The following is a 19,580-nucleotide window of genomic DNA, read 5'->3' as shown; positions in this document are numbered from 1 at the left end:
GCCTGGAACAGGTGGGTGGTAACGAACGCTTCCTTGCAGGAGTAAACAAATGGAAGCTGTGTGAGAAGGGGTCACCACCATCAACACCCCGCAATCGAGAAGGACACTCAGAAAAGGCCCGCTGCTCAGAGATGCCAGCGAGGGGAGCTAGGCTCCTGAGGGCTGCGCAGTCCCAGAACAAACTCAGAGGCCCCCATCCCCAGATTCTTAGCCAAGAGCCCCTGCTCCCAGGAAGGAGCCCCTTACCTCCAGAACAGGTCACGCAGGCCGTGCAGCGGCCGTCCCTGTCTAGGTAGTAGTCCGGGTCACACTGCTTCCCGCAGTCCGATGACCCCTGTGCGCACGGCTGCTGGGAGATCTGCCCTGGGGAAGGAAGCAGAGAAGCTCCAGGCCGGGCCGCCTTGGCAGAGGCCCCACCTCTGCACCCAATCACCACCCCCAGCTCCACGGCCAGCCCCCAAGCTCCACACATGTCAGATCGATCTCTCAGAGGGAGTCCTGAAGCCCAGAGAGGGAAGGAATTTGTCTAAAGCCACACAGGAGAGCAGCACTCACTAAGCGGCCCCTGCTTCCGGTCCCTTTCCTCTCCCCAGCCTCCCTGCCGTGTCACCACCCTCCTCAAAACTCGGGGGCCACTTTCCCTCTGAGACCAGCCATGAGGTGATGTCTACTGGCCACAGCTTCTGCTCCGTGTGGCACTGGGGATCCAGGCAATTCGGGAAGGCGAGGAAAAGAGAGGAAAGTAGTGGGGTCTGGCGAAGAAGACATCAGGCTGTCATGGACAGATGGCATCATTAAAGGGGACAGATGACCCGGAAGAACCAGCAGATTCTTCGATTAGTAGATTCTTAGATTATTAGAACTAACAAGTGAGTTTAACAAGGGGCTTGGAAATAATGTTATGACATCAAAACTGAGTGCCTATATGTTTGGGTTGAGCCACATGAATTGCTATTTTGGTAGGTGAGGCTGCCAAATATTGGCTGTTCACACGGTTCAAAACAATACCAGTGATGAAGAGTTAGAACACGAAATACTGAAAAAAAATATATATTCCCCTCATCATCAGAAACATCAGGTACCTAGAAATCTAAAACAAAGCTATAAATCTCTCTACACAGAAAATAATACAATATTACTGGGAGAAGGTCAAGCAGACCTAAGTTGAATTCAATAAATAAAAATAAAAGGTTAGGGGTGCCTGGGTGGCTCAATGGGTTAAAGCCTCTGCCTTGAGCTCGGGTCACGGTCCCAGGGTCCTGGGATCGAGCCCTGCATTGGGCTCTCTGCTCAGTGGGGAGCCTGCTTCCTCCTGTCTCTCTGCCTGCCTCTCTGCCTACTTGTGATCTCTGTCTGTCAAATAAATAAATAAAATCTTAAAAAAAAATAAAGAGCGAAATAATAGAGAGCTTTACCATGTACTACTCGATACTGCAAAGATTCTCTCTAAAGTAAGCTGGATTCAGTGTGATCCCAACGAAAAGCCCAAGAGGACAGTTTACAGAATCTGAAAAGTTGATTCTGAAGTGGACACAGAGAGGCAGATGACTGAGAAGAGCCGGTCTAGTGACGAAGAACAAAGGTAGAGACATTGCTCAACCATCCCGATGACTTAATAAAAACCTGTGCCATTCAAGCCCCTGGGGCATCCACACGGTCTAGACGGAAAGACCAACAGAACAGAACATCAAGTCCAAGATCGTGCCCAGGCACATACGGACCTTTGGATACAAAGATGTCTGCAACACAGTGGGGAAGGATAAAAGATATTGGTTCAACTGGACATCCACACGGACCTTCCAGCAGGACCCTTGCCTCATGCCGTACACACAAGCCAAGGCAGACGGCGGGTCTACACATGAAAGGCAAAATGGGAACAATTCTAGGAAGTCGATGCAGATGTCTTCAAGACTTGAGTGGAGGAAAAGAATATAAAGAGCGGAGCATAAAAGCACCGGTCATAAAGGGAAAGATAGATCCATGTGACTACTTTAACATTTATTTTTAAAATATTATTTATTTATTTGAGAGAGAGAGAACACAAGCAGGGGGGAGGGGCAGAGGAAAAGGGAGAAGCAGACACCCCACTGAGCAGCTGAGCAACATGGGACTTGATCCCAGGACCTCATGATCATGATCTGAACCGAAGGCAGATGCTTAACTGACTGAGCTGCCCAGGTGCCCATGACTACGTTAAAATTTGGAAGATCTCTTTATGGGGGCGCCTGGGTGGCTCAGTCAGCTGAACATTGGACTCCTGATTTCAGCTCAGGCCACGATCTCGGGGACCTGGGATGGAGCCCCACATAAGGCTCTGCACGCCACAGGGAGTCTGCTTGAGGATTCTCTCCCTCTCCCCTTGCTCGCACAACCACACACATGCGCGCACGCTCTCTAATAAATACATCTTTTTAAAAAATAAAATAAAAAAACAAAATCTCTTTAGCAAAGACAGTATAAAGAGAATAAGAAGATAAGCCACTGGGTGGAAGGTGGCCGTCCGCACACCACTATAGGATGAAGGGCTCAAACCCAGAACTGTAAGAAGTCCTATTAAGAAGTCAATGGAAGGGTTGCCTGGATGGCTCAGTCGTTAAGCGTCTGCCTTTGGCTCAAGTCATGATCCCAGGATCCTGGGATCCAGCTCTGCATCGGGCTCTCTGTTCGGCAGGAAGCCTGCGTCTCCCTCTCCCACTCCCCCTGCTTGTGTCCCTCTCTCGCTGTGTCTCTCTCTGTTAAATAAATAAAATCTTTAAAGAAAAAAAAAAAAAAGAAGTCAATGAAAAAGACAGACAAGCCCCAGAGATTTCATACAAAGACTTGCTTTTCCTTATTCATCACAGCCAAAAGGAGGAAACAACCCAAATACCCAAAGACTGCTGGACAACCACGGGCCAGCACCGGAGGCCAGTCAGCCATGGCAGGAGTGGACTGAGGGCCCCGCCGGTCGCCGTGGGAACCCGGAGGGTGTCAGACCCACAGCTGCTCCTGCACTAGCACCTCCGCGTCACACACACTCGAGCTGTCCAGCGAATGACTTCGTCCATGACTACAGCCCCAAGAGGCCTGGAGACACTCTTCTCCTCCGACTGGGAAAGATCACAGCCCAGGGCCCCCCTGCCTGGACCAGCCCGCAGGGGTCGCCTGCCAACGAGACGCTGCTGCCCTGGAAACAAGCCACAGCCTCTCGGAAGAACTCACCTGGACCTGGACCGGGCTCCCGCACCGAGGAGGGAGAGCTGGGGGCTCTCGTAATTTCGGAACCGTGTTCCAGGGTGAGGGAAGCGCCCCTTCCGGGAAGCGTGGTCCTCGCCCTGGAGCTTGCTGAGGCAGTCCTGAGGGGCCTGGCCTGGAGGGTGCTGCTGCCAAGAGAAAAGTTAGAAATGGCACTGCCAATTCTCCTGAGGGGGCGAAGTGGGGGGGGTCTGTGCTCAAGGGCAACCATTTCTGCAGAGAAGGGGGTCCCCAGACCCTCTGTCCACAACGTCCGGCAGCCCTGCCGTCAGCTCCTGGGAGCAAGGACTGTGTTTTCTAGGCTCTTCTCTCATATGCTCTGGGAAGACTGAGCACATGGTGGGGCCTCAGTGGCTTGTGGGCTTGGCAGAGAGACTCCCCGGGGTCCTGACACCCTGGGCTGAACCCCAACCCACCACAGCCAGCGGGGCCCTGAGCATCCTATGGGGCGGGACAGGCCCACACCAAGGTCAGCTGGTGGGGAGAGGGGAGTCACCTGGTGGCCGCCCGGTCAGGACTGGTCACTGGGGAAAGTCGCTCACAGATGGTGTCCCTTTCTGCTGTGCCTACAGGGGGGACAGAAATGCAGGAGTGACAGATGTCACGGCGGAGCCTGAGGAGACTCATTGAGACACTGAGAAGACGTCATGAAAGAGCCTGAGGACTCCAGGCACAGATCTTTTACCACCACAACCCAGAGCTCGGAATGAGGTGCTTGGAAAATGTCGCGGCCATCTGATGTTTCAGCCTGCCCAGTGTCCAGGCCCTGTTGCGGTAAAGCACCTTGACTTTCCCCGGGGAATACTTTCCAGTCTCAGCGCCTGTGCTCAGGGCTGAGGCTGCCTCGCCTCCCTCCCTTCCAGGAGCACACACAGACCAGCTAGACCCATCAACCCCTTTGATTCCTCTGACCCCGGTGAACTGGTTCAGTGATGCGCACGTGACCCAAGGTGTGCCCAGGAGGAACGATATCAAGATTTTGGTTTCAGTTCTTGGAAGGAGAAGCCGTCTTTCCACTGGGGTTGGGTGGGAGGCAAGCCAGGAGCTGCTGGTACGAATCTTACAGATGCCTACACATAGGGGACCAGAGATAGCCCGACACTACCCAGGGAGCTCCAGACTTTGCAGTTACAGGAATCAAAAAATTTTGAGATTTTGTTTCCAGCAACCCAAAGATTCCTGAAGAAAAAATCCTGAAGAATTTTGAGATTTTTTTTCCAGCAACCCAAAGATTCCTGAAGAATACTTAAGAATGCGATCAGAAAGAGGAACACCCATAGCACTTTCCGTCCGGCGGATCTGAGCTCACGTGCCGCCTCCATCATCCTCGCCGTGCCCACCACACTGCGTGACGTACAGTAAATGCCTAACCCATAGCATGTCCTTCTCCCCATCTGTACATTGCTTAGAGAGTGTCCCACAGGTGGGATTGTGATCTGAAGGTTTCTGGGCAGGCAGCGTGAGCAATGCGGATGTGTCATGTGCGTCAAGTGTGGTGGGGTGACCACGCCCGGTGTGACCTTCAAACCCAAACTCGGGTATTCCCTGCTCTGTGGCCTGGAGACTTGACCCATCTCTGGACCTCAACTTCCTCAGCTGTAAAAGACGGCTGATTCGGCCTGCTTGATGGCATTCTGAGCCCTTCAGGAGAGAACACCTGCACCAGCTCTGGGCACACAGCCATGGGCCGACTCTGAAGCAGAAACTACTTTCCATTTTACGGCTGGAGAGTCGCCCTGTGGGAGCAGGAGTCAGCCAGCAGCGCTGTCGTGGAGAAACCTGATGGGAATCCCACACATCATCTGAAACTGCCTCGTAACCACATTTTAAAAAGTAAAAAGAAACATGTGGAGTTAATTTACTTAACCTAATAGATCTAAAATACATCAGTAGATATTTAATATAAAAAATAACTAATGAGGGGCACCTGGGTGGCTCAGTGGGTTAAGCCTCTGCCTTCAGCTCAGGTCATGATCCCAGGATCCTGGGATCAAGTCCCACATCGGGCTCTCTGCTCCTCGGGGAGCCTGCTTTCTCCTCTCTCTCTCTCTGCCTTCCTCTCTGCCTACTTGTGATATCTCTCTCTCTCTCTGTCAAATAAATAAATAAAATCTTCTAAAGTAATAATAATTAATGAAGGGGCACATGGGTGACTCAGTCATTAAGCGTCTGCCTTTGGCTCAGGTCATGACCCCGGGGTCCTGGGATCAAGTCCCACATTGGGCTCCCTGCTCTGCAGGAGGCCGGCTTCTCCCTCTTCCACTCCCCCTGCTTGTGTTCCCTCTCTTGCTGTGTCTCTCTGTCAAATAAATAAATAAATAATATAATGAGACATTTTACATTTTTGTCTACTAAATGTTTGAAATCCAGTGAATGTTCTGTCCTGACAGCCCATCTCAACCCAATGGGCCACATTTTAAATGCTCTCTGGCTGCATGTGGCCAGTGGGACCGCTAGGGGCAGCATAGTCCAGGGCATCAGAGAGAGGCCTCTGGTGCCAGCATGTGCCAGTCGCAGGAACACCACGGAAAGGGCCTCCCTGGCAGGAGAGGGTCCACAGGCCTGGCTGGAGCAACAGAACTCCAGGTACTTTTCCCAGATATGCAAGAGTTTCTGAGCTGGAAAGTCCCCCCAAGGCCGTCTACCAACAACTTCACATTTTCCCGATTGGAGACTGAAGCCCAGGATGGGGTGGGAACACGTCCCCCAGGTGCAAATCTAACAGTACTCCAGGGGTCTGATGCCCAGCCCCTAGCATCTTCCACTCCAGCCCGTGGCCCGGCTTGCGGCCCTAGATGACCAGGAGCACAACGGGCATGGTCTAGCTTCATGGAGCTACGGCTCAGGGAGGGAGGCCAGCCCTGATCAAACCAAGAGAGACACAAATGTTCATATCCACGTTTGCGAAGGACGCTGTGCGATAAGAGATCAAACACAGACATGACCTGTGATAAGTCATAGGAAGCCTCCTGACAAAGGGATGTGTGGACAGAGAGCTCAAGGCTGAGGAGCTGACTGAGTGAACAGGAGGCAAGGGTGTCCCAGGCAGAGGGAACCACATGCCCAAAGGCCTGTTAAGAGGGGGAAGCACCACGCAGCCACAGAACTGAAAGCGAGCAGACCAAGCTGAGCCAAGGAAAGAGGGAGACTGGCGCTGAGTCTGGGGCCGGGGGAAGGAGACGACATGGTGCAGGCCGTGTACACACTGTGTCCGGGAGACGGCCTGTGGCAATACGCAGCGGGTGCCCTTTTCCCTAGTCCTCCGACTAAAGACAGCTAAACCATGGGTACGTGTCTAAACAAAGACGACTCTGGACAGCGGAGAGAAGGCCTTGGAACCCAAGGAATGACACGGTGATGAGTCCCCTGGGTTTTCTCTCTGTTCGCCTATCCCAGACATGGAGCCAAATAAGCCAGCAGCCCGGAAATGCCAAACAGCACAGACTTTAGAAAAGAAGTCCCTCCAAAAACCGGTTCTCTTCTGCCAAAGGATCATGGCATTGTCATTAGAGTCATGAGGTGTGTGTGTGTGACAGAGGGAACCAGATTTGGTTTTGCAAGGGTGGCTCCGCCTGTGTGCCACGGGCGAGGAATGACAGGAGGAACTGGGTGTGGGGAATAGGAGACAGAATTAGGTGGACAAATGCTATGGGACCGGCTGTGGCGTGTGCGGGAAGGAAAGGACAGACAGTGGGGGAGAAGGTGGTAAGGATGGTGGAAAGCACCAGGTTAGAAGTGGGAGTATCATGGGCGGGGTGCCGGCACCTTTCTCCCCAGTGGGCGTGGCTCCTCAGATTCCATCTTGCCACCTCCCCAGCCTGGGGCTATGGTCCACCCACTCCCCAAGCCTCCCTTCTAGAACGTGTCCTCAGTACCACCCACACAGCATCTGTGGCCCTTACCTCCTTTCTGGCCATGAGCCTCCTTGTACGGTCAGAAAATTAGAAGCCCAGAGAGGGTAAGGAATTTGCCTGAGCTCACATGGCAAACTGAGAAAGAAATCCAAGTGTCTCAGTAGCTCTAACTCCCAATGCCTCAATGGTGAATTGGCAAAACCAGCCCTAATCCTCTGGGGAACTCCCACGACAGAGTTTGCTTCTTGTTTACCAGGCATCAGAGAACTTCTGCCCCAAACCTCAAACCAAACCCAAGACTTCATCCCGGCACGCCTGTGCTTCTGGCCACCAGAGTCTCGCTGAGCCCAGGACACAAAGTGCAGGGAAGTGGGGAAGGGGGCTCTGCAGTAGCTGGTGCCCCTACAGGATCTCCAAAGGAGACAGCGGTCTGTCCAACAGGAAGAAGGAAGTGGGAGGTCATAGGTCATTTGGAGATCTGGGGCAGGTGCAGCTGGGCCCAGATCTTGGTGCCGGCCTGAGAGTGAGGATACTTACCCTGGAACCTGACGACCTCCCCTGGTGGGCAGACGGAGTGCGGCCTACAGCGGGCACAGGATTTGGTGGCTGATGTGTAACAGAACATGCCAGGCCGACACTCACAGACGCGGGAGGAATTCGCTGAGCATGGAATCTTCTCCACGAGATCGTCTAAGGGACACAAAGAAGAGTCACAGGGGACAGAGGAAGGACAGGGGAAGAGAGCCAGAGAACCCTCATGGCCAGTGCCCGTTTGGCACAAGACAGAAGATGCCGCTGTGGCCTCCCTTTGGGCAGGGAGCTGGCACGCTCAGCCCTTCTTTCCAGAATGTTCCTGCAACAAGGGCCAGAAGCCAGGCAGGGCCAATGGGGCAGACTCCCCTTCCCCACCCAGATGCCCAGATGTCATTATAATCGTATTAAAAAGAAATTAATGGACCCATTTTAAAATGGGCAAAAAAATAAAAATAAAAAATAAAGACACGGAGGAACCCTTCAAGGCCCAGTGCTACACGAAAGAAGTCCGTCTGAAAAACCTGCGTGCTGTGTGATTCCAACTCCGTGGCCTTCTGGAAAAGATCGAACCATCGAGACACTGTCAAGTGGTTGCCGGGGGTCTGGGAGGAGGGTCCTAAACCTGACATTCATGTCACTATTGCTCGTAATTGCCAAAAAGTAGAAACAACCCAAATGTCCACCGATCGATTGTTCAGCCATAAAAAGGAATGACCCTGTTACAGCATGGATGAACCTTGAAAACACTGCAAAGTGAAAGAAGCCAGTCACTAAAAGCCGTATATTGATGACTTTGAAATGCCCAAACTAGGCAAATCCACACAGACAGAATGTCGACTGGCGACTATAAGGGAGTGGAACAGGAGGGGAATGGGAAGAACAGGGCTTCTTCTGCGGGAGGTGGAAATATTCTGAAGTCAGATAGTGGTGGTGGGTTGCATATTGTGAATACAATAAAACCACGGTACTGCACATTTAAAATGGTGAATCTTAGGGGCGCCTGGCTGGCTGAGTCAGCACAGCTCGCCACTCTTGATCTCTGGGTCTCGAGTTCAAGCTCCACGTTGGGCATAGAGCTTATATGCGAGAACAAACAGTTAATATAATTTAATTTTTAAAATAAATTAAGTGGTGAATTTTATGTCAAGAGGAAAAAAAACCAAATCACTGGTATAAGTAATCGGCAAATGCAAACATCCGTGGAAAGCAACACAGGGCATCCTTGGCTATCCGGAAATGGTGAAGGCTTCCTGAAACATGGAAGCAGGTGGGGCTGCGTGGAAGAAGGAGACGGAAACCGGCAGCCCAAAGTATACCCAAGACGGTTATTCTGGGAGAGGCTCCAGTCTCCGAGTGGGTACAGGGCAGGGGCAGGCCCCAGGGAAGCCGATGGGGGAGACAGCAGGAGCACCCAGCTGGGTCAGTCTCCCCACGCTTCTCATCCACTTACGCCACAGGTCCAGAAGCCAAGCATCTCCCCCAGGAGACTCTTAGGTGAGGTGAGCACAACAGTGCCCCAGGGCTGGTCCTACGTGGGAGGAAGGGACCCTACAGAAGATTAGCCACTAAACAACACACGCCCCCATCCCAGCGACCAGATACAGTGTGCAGAAGGGTCACCCGTGGGAGAGAAAAAGAGCTCCAAACTCAAAAAGAACTAACTCTCGAAAGAGCAGATAAAAGAAAAAAGAAAAAACAAAAACCCACAGAACAAACCATTAGAATTAGTACAATTAATATCCTCAGGAATTTGCAGCTATACAACAGAATCCCCTGGAGCTCAAGGAAGAAAGGAAGGACATAGAAGCCATAAAAAGGGATCCTCGGGCACAGAATGCTGTAATCACCAATTCATTTCCTGTGGGCTCACGCAAAGACTACATTTCCCAGCCCCCCTCAGAGTTGGATTTGGGTCCCGTGACAAGATTCTAGCAAATGAGATGTGAACAAAAATGATAGGCGCTTCTCCCAGGCCTGGCCCCTAAAGCCATCTCGTGGGGGGCTTTCTCATCTCTCTCTTCCTTGCTGTAGTGGCCCCGGAGCAGTACTCTTGCCTGCACCCCGGAAGCAGTACTGAGGAGAGCATAAAATCCCGAGAATTCTAGAAAATCTAAGAGTGGTAGACTGAGGGCGCCTGGGTGGCTCAGTGGGTTAAGCCGCTGCCTTCGGCTCAGGTCATGATCTCAGGGTCCTGGGATCGAGTCCCGCATCGGGCTCTCTGCTCAGCAGGGAGCCTGCTTCCCTCTCTCTCTCTCTCTCTGCCTGCCTCTCCATCTACTTGTGATTACTCTCTGTCAAATAAATAAATAAAATCTTTAAAAAAAAAAAAAAGAGTGGTAGACTGAGGACAAACAGTAGACATCCCTGGAAAATTCAGAAAAAAAAACAGAGGCCTGGGCAAAGGTGGGAACAGTGCTGGGACTTGCCAACTTTCAGGAAGGCAGGCCCAGGGGAAATGAACAGAGGCCCCGGGAGTGGGGTACACTTCTTTTCGGGCAGCAGGATCTCTAGATACGCCCCTGATGGAAGGGAAGGCAGATCGCTCTCCCAGCAAGGACAGAGCCGTCTCTGGCTGCACTCTGCCTCCCACCCAGGCCCTCGGGCTCCTAAAATCAGTTTCAAAAGTTAACACTCAGGATTCCTTCAAAAACTAAACAGGATGACCACACGATCCAACAATTCCACTGCTAAGGATATACCCCAAAAGAACTGAAAGCAGAGACCTGAACAGATTATTTGCCGATGTGTGTATTCAACAGCAAAATTCACAACAGCTAAAAGGTAAAAGCATCCCAAGTTTTCACCAACATGAACGGATGAACAAAATGTGGTCGATCCATCCAGTGGTGTATTAGCCTGACACCTGCTGCAGTGTCTTGAAGACACGAGGCTCAGTGAAATAAGGCAGTCACAAAAGATAAATATTTTAGGATGATACTTATATGAACTTCCTAGAGTGGTCAAATTTACAGAGACGGTGAGTAGAACGGTAATTGCCAAAGGCTGGGGGTACCATGCTAGGGAGCTAGTGTTCAGTGGGGACAGAGTTACAGTTGGGGCAAATGAACAGGGGCTGGAGTTGGGAAATAGTGAGAATGTTGCCCCCAAAAATGCGAATGCACTTGGTGCCCCCCCCCCCCCCCACCGCACCCTTAAAATGGTTACAATGATCGGACGCTTAGGTGACTCAGTTGGTTAAGCATCCGACTCGCTTCCGCTCAGGTCATGATTTGGTTACATCATGATCCCAGGGTCCTGGGATAGAATCCCATGTTGGACTCCCTGCTCCACGGGAAGCCCGCTTCTCCTTCTCTGTCTGTCATGAATAAATAAAATCTTTTTTAAAAAATGGTTACAATGATCATTTTCTGTTATGTACATTTTACTACAGTGTTTTTGAAAAGTAACACTCAGCCCCCAGCTGAAGGTCTGAGCTGAAAAGACAAACCAGAGCCCAGGGAGGTAGGGCAGGTATTAAAGAAGTTACGCCACAACAAGCTGCTGCCCCTGCTAAGCTGAAGCAAAAAAAAAAAAAAGAGAGAGAGAGAGAAGAGAGCACTGCAGACACACCGTAGCAGTAAAGAAGGAAGGGAGGGAGAAGGGAAGACTGGAAAAGAAAGAGAAAGATCTAAAGGAGATAGAAATACATTTTGGAAAGACCAAGAACCCAGACTAAAACAGAAGCAATTCCAGGAGTGCTTCACACTATAAAAAAAAGTTAATAAGAATATAAATTCAGCCTGGGTGGTTCACTCAGTCAAGCATCTGCCTTCGGCTCAGGTCATGATCTCAGGGTCCTGGAACTGAGTCCCCACATCGGGCTCCTTGCTCAACAGGGAGCCTGCTTCCCCCTCTGTTTGACACTCCCCCTGCTTGTGCTCTCTCTCTCAGACAAATAAATAAATAAAATCTTAAAAAAAAAAAAAAAAAAAGGAATATAAATCCAGCAAAGGAAAACCTCAAAGAAAAGAGGATCTTTTAAAAAGCATGGGATGAGAAGTTAGAGAGTTAAAGTAAGCAAAGTAAGCAAACTTTGGAGATCAACTTTGGAGATGCAAAGCATCTCCAATAAATTCAATGAATACATTACAAGTGTCCTGGGAGTCCTGGTGACACCTGGAGGCAAGCAGCGGAAGAGATCAGAAAGAAGACGGAGTTCATGGCACGGAAAAAGCAGTAAGAAAATGCCAGTGCATGCAAGATAAAAAGATGAAAGAACACAGGGAAAGGGCGCCTGAGAGGCTCAGTCAGTTCAATGTTTGCTTTCAGCTCAGGTCATGACCTTGAGGTCCTGGGATAGATTCCCCCATCATCATCATCATCATCATCACCAGCACCCTTGGGTTCCCTGATCAGGGCGGAGCCTGTGTCTACTTCTCCCTCTACCCCTCTCCTTCTGCCCTTCTCCCCTGCTCATGCTCGCTCTCTCTCTCTCTCTCTCTCTAATAAATAAGTAAAATCATAAAAGAAGAAGATGATGAGGACAATGACGGCAGAGAAGGAAGGAAAACACAATCAAACTTCAGGATACGAGGCAACCATAAAACTGATACTGAGATACATATTTAACAGAAACAGAAATCCAAGCCAATTTCCCAGAAATGAAGAAGAACTACATCTGCAGATAGAAAAGACATTCCAGGGACACCTGGCTGCCTCAGTCAGTGGAACATGAGACTCTTGGTCTTGGGGTCGTGGGTTCAAGCCCCACGTTGGGTATAGAGATTACTTAAATACCTAAAAACTTGAAAAGAGAGAGACAGAGAAAAGACCTTCCAGGTACTAGGAAGAATTCTTTCCAAACAATTAATATCAAGGCACATTCTTATAAGTTTCTGAGCCCTAAGGATAAGGAAAGTGTTATACTTGCAGTCTCCTACAAAGGGGAAAAAAGAAGACAGATAGCAGACCACGCCACAGCAATATTCAGCAAAGAAGACAACGCACCAAACCCTACAAAGTTCTAAAGAAAATTTCTAGGAATAATCATATACAAAGTTGTCATTCAGGCATAACGGCAAGAAACATTCTCAAATATGAAAGAACCCCCTTTCAGGGGGATGCGCAAAGATGAGTCTTTCCTCAAAAATCCACAGGTCAGTGAAATCTAACCAACCAAGCAATATATCAAAATGAAAAATTCAGAAACAGAGAAGTGGTCGTCAATGTACTCCTAGTGCCCAATGAATAACCTGAAATAGCAGAGTAACGCTAACAGGCCAAGGGACTGAGTCTTCTTGTAAAGAATATAAACACCATAGGCAATAACAAAGGAAAAAGGAAAAAAAAAACGTATGTCAGTAATTAAAGTCAGGAAGAGGTCAAGGAAGCAGCAAGCTAATTACTTCATTTTTCATTACAGGAAACCAACCTACCCTATCCTGTCCAAAAACTGAAACAAGCAGAACATGATTTTACCACAAGAGACAGTTATTCCTTTAATGATTTCCAACTGCTTCTTGATTTTCATAATCTCTTCTTAATTTTAGATGGTTTTATTTTTAGAAACCGTTCTCTTGTGATTGTTGTATTTTCACTTTAGTCTCTTCCTCCTCTGATACATTTGAATAAAATCAAATATGATCACTTGAACATCATAAACAGTAAGAGCCCAACCTCTTAAAGATCCCTTTTCTTGGGGTGCCTGGGTGGCTCGGTTGGTTGAGTGGCTGCCTTCAGTACAGGTCATGACCTTGGGTCCTGGGATGGAGACCCATCTTGAGCTCCCTGCTCAGTGGGGAGTCTGCTTCTCCCTCCCTCTCAGCCCATCCCTACCTCTCATGTGTGTATGTATGTATGCTGTATGGGTGTGCTCTCTCTCTCAAATAAATAAATAACATCTTATTTAAAAAATCCCTTATTTCTATGTATGTATAGACTGTCTGGCTGCAAACCTTCCCATGCTTCTTCCCTCTATATAGAGATACAAAGAATTGTCAGTCAGACACCCAAGGAAGGGGAAGGAGAAGGGCGGAGCTGGCTTTCTTCCTCACACTTCTGTATTGCTTGAAAGTTTTATAATGAATGCCGATAACTTTCATTTACAATGCAGTCATTAATTTTAAACGTAAAGATATGCCAGAGAAATACCAGCGCAGACAAAGAAGAATGGCAATATTGATATCAAACAAAAATTGAATTGAGGCAAATACACTGTAAGGACCAAAGAGGTGTATTTCATGCTGATGAAAGGTCCAACCCACCAAGAAAGTACATTGTACCTAATAACATAGCTTTGACATACAGAGAGCAAAAATAAATAGAACACAATGAAAATCTGGTGAAAAACAAGCATAGGGGAGATGGATTTTACACATTTAACTCAGACATCAGCCATTTGGAAGGTGACAAAAATAGATAAGAATGAAAAAAAAATGCAAATTATTTCAGGGGACCTAGCTGGCTCACTCAATAGAGCATGTGACTCTTCATCTCAAGGTCATGAGTTAAAGCCCCACACTGGGTGAGGAGACTCCTTGAATAATTTTTTTTTTAAGATTTTAATTATTTATTTGACAGAGAGAGCGCACAAGCAGGCAGAGTGGCAGACAGACGGAGAGGGAGAAGCAGACTCCCTGCTGAGCAGAGACCATGATGTGGAGCTCCATCCCAGGACCCTGGGATCATGACCTGAGCCGAAGGCAGCTGCTTAACTGACTGAGCCACCCAGGTGCCCCACCTTGAATAAACTTAAAAATTAGTTTAAAAGAATACATATTTAAAAAAAAAAAAGAACACCTCTTATTTAAATAACACAATTAACAAGCCTGATCTAATGGGTATATAGAGAATTTTGTACCTAACCAACAGAACATCCATCTTTTTCCCAAACACACTAAACATGCTTTTAAAATATGTACATTTGGGACGCCTGGTTGGCTCAGTGGGTTAAGCCTCTGCCTTCGGCTCAGGTCATGATTTTGGGGGTCCTGGGATCGAGCCCCGCATCAGGCTCTCTGCTCAGTGGGGAGTCTGCTTCCTTCCCCACCTCTCTCTGCCTGCCTGCCTCTCTGCCTACTTGTGATCTGTCCGTCAAATAAATAAATAAAATCTTTTAAAAAATAAAATAAGGTAAAATAAAATGTGAACATTTATTAGGGTACAAGAAATCTCCACAAATTTCCCAACCCCACACCACAAAAAACCCACACAAAACAAAACACCAGAGAGCACATAAACCACAACCATAATAAATTAACAATGAAAGTGCTATGGGACGCTTTCTCCTGGAAGCACTTGTGGTCTTAGGTGAATAACAGTTCTGGGTGTCAGACAGACAGCTCAAACTCCTGATCTGCCCCTTACCAGACTTTTCTAACTTTGGAAAGGCCCTTAACCTCCCTAAACCTGGGTTTCTTCACTGTAAAGCAGAGATAAGAAAAGAATTTCCCCCAGGGGCCTGGCTGGCTCCGTCTGTAGAACATGAGACTCTTCATCTCAGGGTCATAGGTTGAAGCCCCAAGTTGAGCATTGAGATTACATTAAAAAAGGAGTGGGGGGAATCTCCTAGAGGTCGAAGTCCCTCTAAAAACGGATGCAAGGGTGCCTGGGTGGCTCAGTTGGTAAAGCGACTGCCTTCAGCTCAGGTCATGATCTTGGAGTCCTGGGATCCAGCCCCACATCCCACTCCCTGTTGCATGGGGAGTCTGCTTCTCCCTCTGTCCTCTCCTCTCATGCTCTCTCACTCTGTCTGTCTGTCTCTCTCTCTCAAATAAATCTTAAAAAAACAAAAAACAAAAACGGATGCAAAACATCAATGGCTGATATCAATTCACAAATACAGAGGGGTAAACTGAGGCACCAGGGGGCCAACTCAGAGTCCAGCCAGGCACCAAATGGGGTTGCTCCCCACCTTCTCTGCCTACAGCCCAGAGGGCTCCCCCTTCCCGGAAGCTGCCCCTGCGTGGGAGAACAGGGCCCTTACCTCCAGAACAGGTCACGCAGGCCGTGCAGCGGCCGTCCCTGTCCAGGTAGTAGTCGGGGTCACACTGCTTCCTGCAGTCGGATGACCCCCGTGCGCACGGCTGCTGCGAGGTGTGCCCTGGGGAAGGAAGCAGAGAAGCTCCAGGCGAGCCGCCTTGGCGAAGACCTCACCTCCCCAGACTTGACCTCTCGTCCCTGAAGCCCCTCCCAGCTCCACCCTTCAACCCCCCAAACACGGTGGTCCAGCTCTCGGGTTCTAGGTGGACGCCTTGCCGGGGAGAGCGCAGACCTCGCCTAAGTTCAGCGAGCAGGCGGGCGAAGCAGCCCGGCTTGGGTGGAAGAGCTGGGCCTGGGGGGGTTCCCACTGCGTGGCTCGGGCCAGTTCCAGTGACTCATGGGCACCCTGAGATTAGCAGGATCCCCCGTTCGGGCTGTTGAGCGGGGTAAAGGGATGGTGAAAATAAGCAGGGGTGCTCGGCGCACCGCAAGCTCCGGAGGGCCCCGGCGGCGGTCATTCGGGCAGGAGCCCTGCTTCCCTGCAGGAACTAGGGAGTCCGGACTCCCTAGACCCTGCGGAGCCTCAGCCAGCCTGACTGAGATGCGCGCGGATCAGCCAGCAGGCCCCGAGTCCCTTTGCACACGGACGGAAGATACACGGCGTGGACACCGACTCCGTGCAGCAAAACGGTAGAGCGCCTGCGCCTGGACCCAGCTCTCGGTCCGGGGACAGCCCTAGCCGGGATGCCTACCACCCACAGCTTGAGCCCGTATGGGCACGTGAGCCAGATAAGCCAATCAGAATACCTCATCCTTCAGGGTGGGCACATGACCCCAAATAGGCCAATCAGAACACCTCGTCCTTCAGGGTGGGCACATGACCCAGCCAAGCCAATCAGAGTCCAGCTTCCTCACCACTCGGCTTCGGAGACACGTGAGCCATGTCCGCCAAAGAGCCTCATCTCTGAGAGCTTCACAAAAGCTACCAGTGAAGACGGCTTCTCTTTATGGTTGGAGTCCTGGGGCCAAGGGCCGTTGAAGTCCCCAGCTGCCGGGTCGTGGCAGGTGCGGCGTGGCCACAGCCTGCCTGAGAAGGAGGTGATTTAGACGCAGGCCGAGCCCAGGACGGAGAGAGACGGACCCCGGAGGGCGTCCAGCCTGGCTTGATGGCGTCACCGACTTCTCTGTGTTCGAGCCGGGTCTTTCTCTCCCCTCACTCTGTTCGGGCGTGAGTGAGGCTGAACCATCGGTCCTCGACATTCCTCGTGCCGCCTAGTCATTCTGCGGAAGCGGGGGACCCGGCTCGGAATCGTGTTTCTAAAGTGCGTACAGTACAGTACATGGGGTGACCCAGGAGCCGCGCTGTGTGACAGCCCCGGTCACAGCGCATTGAATTATTTAAGCCATGGGGCGCCTGGGTGACTCGGCGGGGTGAGCCTCTGCCTTCGGCTCAGGCCATGATCTCAGAGGCCTGGGATCGAGCCCCGCATCGGGCGCTCTGCTCGGCCGGGAGCCTGCTTCCTCCTCCCTCTCTGCCCACCTCTCTGCCTGCTTGTGATCTCTGTCTCCGTGTCAAATAAATAAAATCTTAAAATAATAATTTAAGCGATGGCGCTATCTGTGATTCTTTGTGAACTCATTACATAAAAATCTAATGAGTATCCTTGTTTCAACGTGACCGAGGAGCACGAAAAATGTTTCGTGATATCTGTGGCAACTGTGGCACTGTTGCAAGGTGTCCGGAGGATATCTGACTTCTACTGCGGGGAAAGCTGCAGACCCTACAAGAACGTTACTGTGCTGTGTTGTCTTAATCCACAAGGGAAGGATACATCAGAGGCTGATGAAAAGGAGGGAACTCATTCAGGTCTAGGCCCCCCTGAAATCTACCCATGGACAACTTGGGAGTCCCTGGACCTCAAGGTGAGCCCCTGCTTAGAAAAATATGTGAGAATCTCTCAGAAATACTAGCTTGATGGCTGGCATCCTCTATCTCAGAAAATTTCTGTAGCTCCCCAGTGGTCTTTCAGAGAGGTAAATGTGACCCCATCACCTCTTGCCTAAGACTTTCAAAGCCATCTCATGGCTCCCAGGATAGAGCCCTAGGTCCTTTAAGGTTAAGGAGGTTCTGCCCACCTACAACTCCCTTACTGTCTAATCTCAAGGCACACTGGAATCTCCATGTCCCCCAAAGGGGTCATGCTCCCTTCTGCCCCCAGGACCTTTGCCCAAGCTGGCCCTTTGCCACAAATGTGCCTCTCCCCTTTCCCCTAGTAAACCCTTGCTCAGCCTTCCCATCATTGTCAGGGTGTCACTCTGTCAACAACTTGGTCAAGACCCCTGTTGTAAACCGTCAGAGATCCACATACCTTGCCCTCCTATGCCCAAGTCTGCTGTAATCTATTTAATCTAGATGTGTAATCATACTTATTTGTGGGATACATTGTCTTAGTATCTAAATTCCTCCCATGACTGTGAGCTCCTCAAGGTTGAATCTTTGCCTTTCTGCTCACCAGTGATTCCCCTCTCACAGGGCCTGGTACATAGATCTGATCGATATGTGCTCTGACCACCTAATCAATATGGACCCAGCCTCACATTCTCAGGCCTCCCTCTGGCTCTGATTCCTGCTTTGGCATCACTGTACATGGCTCCCTTCATGGGCTCTAAGCTGCAGCCACCACTGGGTACCTTGGTCTTTTCTCTGGCACTCCTCCTATGTCCTGGAATGTTGTAATGGGTCGAATTATGTCCCTTGAAAGAGACATGCTGAAACCCTAACTCCTGGTATCTCAGAATGTGATCTTATTTGAAGACCAGATCCGTACAGAGGTGATTAAATTAAAATGCAGTCATTGGGGTGGGCCCTAATCCAAGATGATAAAAAGGGGGGAAATCTGGATACAAGACACATGTGCACATGGGAACAGCCAGATGAAGACTGGACTCATGCTGCCACCAGCCAAGGAACTACCAGAAGCTGGGAGAGAGGCGAGAACATTCCCCAGAGGCTTCAGAGGGAGCATGGCAGGCCAGCACATTGATCTTGGACTTCTAGCCTCTGGAACTGTGAGATAACCCATTTCTGTTGTGTCCATCTATCAGTTCATGGTACTTTGTTGATGGCAGCCCTAGGGAATGAATACAAATGTTCTTCGCACAGGCTGATGAATCTATCCATCTCCATTTCTACCCACTGGGGATCCCTCTGAAGCCAACCAGCTCAGGCTGAAACACCATCCCCTGCTGGAATTTTCCTTATCTTCTGACCCCATCCAGTACCCCTCTCTAGATCCCTTTAAATTCACCTCTCAGCGCCAGGGGCTGTTTGGGGCGAACTCTAGAAATGCACTCTGCTCCAGAAAATGTATTCAGGGATTCAAGTGACTCACTTCATGCTGGGATTCTATTTTCACTCAACTCAACATTTATTGACCATCACCTGTGTGCCAGGCACTGAACATAGAAAGTGGAGAAGGTGAGATCCCTACTCCCGTAGAGCTTATCCTCGAGCCTAGAGGAGCAGAGGCAAGCAAGCACAGAAAGAAATTGGCAAGTCAGTTTCCAGTGTGTGAACAAACTTGGAAGAAAATAAAGCAGGAACCAGAAGAGAAGGCAGAGGAAGAGGCAGGAGAGCTCCAGAGGGAGGGATCGGGGAGGCCTTCCTGAGTTCCCAAGGACTGAAAGAGGCAGCTGCACAGAGGGTGTGGGAAGATCGCTCCAGGCAGAAGGAACCACCTGTGCAAAGGCCCTGGGGACAGAACAGGACATGCCAAGAACAGAAAGTCCATGGGGGCTGGAGCAGACGGAGCCAAAGAATTATGAGCCCTGATTCATTCCTATTTTCTTCTTTGCCCATTCTCCACACAGATTTTCTGCACTGAATCACTTTCAAAATCAGAAACAAAAACAGCAGAGAAAGGCTCAGGGCCTGCAGAGACTGTGCTAGAATGGGTCCCTTTGTCGCAATCTGTCTCCAGCCACTCCCCTTCCATCCCAGGGCGCTTTGCTGACTCCAGATGTTCTCAAAGTTTGTGC

The 19,580-nt window shown here is 50.1% G+C and overlaps 1 protein-coding gene across 4 annotated transcripts in view; it reads right to left on the bottom strand.

The window, feature by feature from the left end:
- Positions 1-19,580, bottom strand: part of TNFRSF8 (TNF receptor superfamily member 8) — a 62,478-nt gene that overhangs the window by 25,492 nt on the left and 17,406 nt on the right. For 3 of the 4 annotated variants that reach the window (XM_059375646.1, XM_059375644.1, XM_059375647.1), the window contains exons 3-7: positions 15,547-15,663; positions 7,626-7,778; positions 3,731-3,800; positions 3,202-3,362; positions 247-363 (exon numbers count right to left, since the gene is read on the bottom strand). In XM_059375646.1, the coding sequence (XP_059231629.1) occupies positions 247-363; positions 3,202-3,362; positions 3,731-3,800; positions 7,626-7,778; positions 15,547-15,663 (618 nt within the window). The remainder of the gene's footprint in view (positions 1-246; positions 364-3,201; positions 3,363-3,730; positions 3,801-7,625; positions 7,779-15,546; positions 15,664-19,580) is intronic. The other variant, XM_059375645.1, reaches the window with a different exon arrangement.

This window comes from Mustela nigripes, chromosome 14 (genome assembly GCF_022355385.1).
Source record: "Mustela nigripes isolate SB6536 chromosome 14, MUSNIG.SB6536, whole genome shotgun sequence".
Taxonomy (NCBI): Eukaryota; Metazoa; Chordata; class Mammalia; order Carnivora; family Mustelidae; genus Mustela; species Mustela nigripes.
This window is presented reverse-complemented; position numbering and strand designations above follow the sequence as displayed.